Consider the following 4,515-nt stretch of genomic DNA (forward strand, 5'->3'; position numbering starts at 1 on the left):
GCTGGCCGGGGCTGGCGGGGCCGGGGCGGGGGCCGCGCCCGGACCGCATCTCCCCGCTCGGGGGTCGGTGCCCGGGGATCCCGTCCGCATCCACTGCAACATCACGGTGAGGAGCCCCTCGCGTCCGCCTGTCCGGGGCCCCTTGTCAGGGACTCGGGGTCCCCCCACACCGCTCTCTGGTCTCGGAAGACCTGGGAGGCCGAGTCCGCTTCCGAGGCTCGGCCCCTTCTCTGCCGGTTACACTTGTTTCTGGGGCTGGGGGTTCTGCCCAGCACCCAGAATCTCTGCCATCGAGCCTTCATAGCGAGGGACACCCCGACATATGGCGCCTCCGCTGCCCCTTGCCACCGTCCCACCTACATCCCAGGGTTCGGGACTTGGGCTCGTTTTGGCCACTCCACGACTTTACCTTCCCACCTCGGAGCGCCCTTTCCTTCCCCTGGCTCGTGCCAAGGTGCCAGGCCTCTGTCCCGACCCAGCTGGAAGGACTTGGCTGGGACCTCGGCACGTTTCCGTGCTGCCCCGTGCTCAGTAGTAGTACCTTTGACTTAGGACGTTGCCACCTGTGGGATCCCCGCCCAGGCACCTCTAATGCGGCCCTTCTCTGCTCTCTGAATTTTGCCAAGGGGCGGGTGGCAGTGCCCTGACCCCGTCTTCCTCTCCTGTGGACTCCCCTTTATTCTGGTGTAACCTGTAACTCTCCTTCTACCCCAGCTGGTCCTAGGTCTGCCACTCCCCTCCTGTTCCCTCTGAGTCGCCAGTTGTCCTGGGTTGTTTGTTGCCTTTCCTGGTAATGGCGGTGGTGTTTGAGGGCTCTCTCTTTCGGAGCAGTGACAGTTCTCTCTCACCCCTGTGGACATCATTCCATCCCAGCCTCGCTGGACTGGGAGACCTTTACATGTCGCCTGCCCGGTCCGCCCTCACACGTCCCCTGGAGAGGGTTGGCCTCTGATCACCCGGGAATGTCTGGTCCTGTGTGGGGTAGCTTTTATAGTGGCTGCTACTACCTGCTGTGCTAGTGTCCTCTCTGCCCGGAGCACTGGTTAGGGAGCTAAGGGACGGTACTCTATCCAGGCAGGGGGACGGCAAATGGGGACAGCCTGGGGAAAGACAGACCTGTGAATCGCGTGGTACTTTGGGGCCTGGATTCGGTTTCCGTGGTTCCCGTCTCGCCCTTTCCTCCATCAAACCAGGTCAAGGTTTGGTGAGCGAGCCTCAGCTTGGGTTGGATGCTGCCCCACCAAACCGAAACTCACGCGTCCCATCTCTCTCTTCTCCCATTTCCCCAGCCACCTTTTTTCTTACTAAAGTAAAGTAGAGACGGGAGGACTGGGTGTGGCCGGGGGGGAGACCTGAGCGGCTCGAGCGTTTGTTCTCTGGCACGGAGGGTCAGGGCCGGAGCAGAGCTCAGACCCCCGTGGATGTGGGCGATGTCCCTGGCGTGCGGGGGAACCGCAGGGGTTGATTTTGTTCCGAGTTAAGTTGCTAGTTCCTTGAGGGTAGGTTTGCCCCCTTCTTGCTGCCCTTGCAGTTGCCAGAGGCTGTCCCCTGTCTGTCTCTGGCAGGAGGAGAGTGTAGAAGCTTCAGGCAGACTCTGGCCGCTGTAAGGGGGGCTCGGTCCGCACTGGCCCCTTGCTTTGGGCAGAGGGGGAGTCTGGTCAGGCCGCCTTTGGCACCGGGGCTCAGGAATGCTGGGAATGCGAGCAGCGTGGGCTTCTTTCTCCCAGCCTGCTATGTGGAGCCCTGCAGCCTACGCCTGGACGGAGAGGGTGGCAGGCTCCCAAGGGAGCGGTGGGGAGACTTGGCCTCTGAGGGGTTCCGTCGGGAGCGGGGTACGGCACTTGCTCCTGCTGCCCCTGCACTTGAGGTTCTGGAGGTACAGTCTCGTTGCGACCCTCCCTTCCCCAGCTGAAAGGCAGCGGCCTGGTCTGCTCTCCCCGCGGCAGTGTGGCTGCTGAGGGGAGTCCTCCCTCGGCTGATGGAGTGGGGTTGGAGGACAGCGCTGGGGGCGGGAGGACCTCGAGTCCGGAGCCTGCCTGGGTGAGACACAGGCCGCCGAGCTGGGCCTCTGCGCGCGTGCGGGGGCTGCCGGCGCAGGAGCAGAGGGCCGGTGAAGTCCCGCTCTCCCCGGAGCCGCCCACCTTGACCGCTCGCCCTGTCTTTTCCCCTCAGGAGTCGTACCCTGCTGTGCCCCCAATCTGGTCGGTGGAGTCCGATGACCCTAACTTGGCTGCTGTCTTGGAGAGGCTGGTGGACATAAAGAAAGGGAATACTCTGGTGAGGGGCCGGGTGTCGGCGTGGGGTGCGCTCTCTTCCCCCGAGGCCCATGTCTTGAAGACTGTCCGCGAGAGGGAGCTGCGTCTGGAAAGTGGGTGGTGCCCTGGGCTGAACCTTTGGGGCAGACGTCTCGGGAAACTCGCTTACCAAAGCCAGAGCGAGGGCCCCGCACCAGTCCCGGGCCGGGCCGTAAGCCCGCTCCCCCGGCCGCGGGGCCCGGGGCTCAGAGAGCAGGGCACCACTTCGGGGTCTGAGCCGAGGGCTCTCCAGCGCACCTGTCCGGCTGGGACGGGGCAGTGACGCCCCTGTGGCCCCCCCGCAGCTGCTGCAGCACCTGAAGAGGATCATCTCGGACCTCTGTAAGCTCTACAACCTCCCGCAGCACCCGGACGTGGAGATGCTGGACCAGCCCCTGCCCGCGGAGCAGGTGAGCGGCGGGTGGCCCGGCCCACGCAGGTCCTCCCCGCCCCACGCGCGCCTGTCCGGACGCTCGGCCTCTTTTCTCTTCCAGATAGGATCTAGCCACGTGGGGCCCGGAGTCGCCCCAGCCCTGTCAGAATCCTCTCCTGGGCAGGGCCCCTCAGGTAGAGAGGAGGGGCCTCTGACCGTAGCAGTGGTGGCCACTGGGGCCTCTGACCGGTAGCAGTGGTGGCCACTGGGGCCTCAAGTTCCCCTTTAGGAGCCAAGAAGGCGCTGTCAGTCTAGTGACAACTGAGTGAAGGAGGGATTCTTGGGGGACTTAGTCTGGGAATCCTGAGGTGGGAGACAAACAGCCACTTTGCTTCTCTTTTGTGCTTTGGCGCATGGCAGGAGAGTATGGGGCTGGTGGCGAAGTCATTCCCGGGCTGCCACGTCCACGCAGACCGGACTAGGGGAGAAGCTGTCAGTGTTACGGGCAGGCGCACGGCCTCCAGCCCTGGAGGCTGCGGGGAGCAGGTCGCAGGCTGCGTCCTAGGACGCCTCGGGGCTCTGATCTCCCCTCTCCCCTCTCCCACTGCAGTGCACACAGGAAGACGTGTCTTCAGAAGATGAAGATGAGGAGATGCCTGAGGTAGGCTTGCCACCCAGGGTGGCACTGGCGGGAAGCTCTTGCAGGCGGCGGCACTGAGCACCCGCAGCGCGCAGAGCTGCAGTTTAGAACTGGGGAGAGGAAGGTGCCAAAGGGAGAAAGACTCACTGACCCGGGGGAGCCGCCGGGCACTAGAAGAGGCAGGGCGCCCACACCCAGGCCCTGGGGACGGCGAAGTGCAGGCCCGCTCGCTGTGCCAGGTGGCGGCCGGTGGACCCCACACGCCCTGCGGTCAGACCCGCGCTGCACCGCATCCGCGAGCTGTCTCAGTTGGGAGCTTCACCAGATCTCACTAAGCTGCATGTTCCTTTTTGATAAAACGGGGTTATGACATCTTCTAAGTGGGGTTGGCTAAATGAGGCATTGCATGTGAAATGCTTCATGTAGTACGTGGTGAGTGCTAGATTTTATCTGATATGCTCTCTAAAAAACAGGTATTTTTGCAGAATATAATATAGCAATTAAGATCTCGCGTTTCAGAGCCAAACAGAACTTGACTCACTTTTCATCTCTGCTAAGAGTCGTATGACTTTGGGCGTGAGAATTAACCTCCCTAGACCTCAGCTTCCTCATCTGTGAGATGGGAGTGCTGGTAACAGTGGGGTGGCTGGGCCTTAGATGAGCCTGTGTGCGCCGCATCTGTACGCACCCCACCCAGCACGGGCATTCGGTGGACGGCGGCAGCCACTGTAGTAACTAGGTTGGTTGGTGTTACCGCGGGTCACTCTGGTGGCCTTGTTTCCTTGCCTTGTCTGCAACTCCTGTGACTTTGTTAGGGTCTTAAGACACGTGCAGGACTGCTGACGTGAACTTACTTCGCTTAGACAGTGGGGAGCCCACTGGGCCACGCCTCCAGGTCTGCCGGAGCCGATCTGAGTGGGGCTCCTCCCCCACGCACAGCGAGCTGCTCGGTCACTTAGAGCAGGAGACCCCCCCATCTTGCCATGTCCCGTCTGGATCCCCTTCCTCGCCTTTGTGTCCGTGGCTCAGGCCCTGGGCTGGAGGGCAGGAGACTCTGGTCCAGTTTATCCCTTAGACTGGGGCCTGAGGACTCCCAGTACAGCAGTCACCGGGTGAAACATGAGCTTCGAGTTAGTGTCAGGCCAAAGTCATTCTAGGAATTAAGCGTTTCTGCTGCTAAGGGAGATTTTCAGGATGGCTGGAGCAGG

The 4,515-nt window shown here is 62.2% G+C and overlaps 1 protein-coding gene across 1 annotated transcript in view; it reads left to right on the forward strand.

Annotated features, from left to right (window-relative positions):
* Nucleotide 1: 1 nt before the first annotated feature.
* UBE2Q1 (ubiquitin conjugating enzyme E2 Q1) overlaps nucleotides 2-4,515 on the forward strand; it is a gene marked incomplete at its 5' end in the record, with an annotated part of 7,899 nt that continues 3,385 nt past the window's right edge. The window contains 4 exons of the mRNA XM_023534308.1: nucleotides 2-106; nucleotides 2,173-2,277; nucleotides 2,600-2,704; nucleotides 3,278-3,382. Of these exons, the coding sequence (XP_023390076.1) occupies nucleotides 2-106; nucleotides 2,173-2,277; nucleotides 2,600-2,704; nucleotides 3,278-3,382 (420 nt within the window). The remainder of the gene's footprint in view (nucleotides 107-2,172; nucleotides 2,278-2,599; nucleotides 2,705-3,277; nucleotides 3,383-4,515) is intronic.

The sequence above is a fragment of the Pteropus vampyrus genome, unplaced genomic scaffold, assembly GCF_000151845.1.
Source record: "Pteropus vampyrus isolate Shadow unplaced genomic scaffold, Pvam_2.0 Scaffold124, whole genome shotgun sequence".
NCBI lineage: Eukaryota > Metazoa > Chordata > Mammalia > Chiroptera > Pteropodidae > Pteropus > Pteropus vampyrus.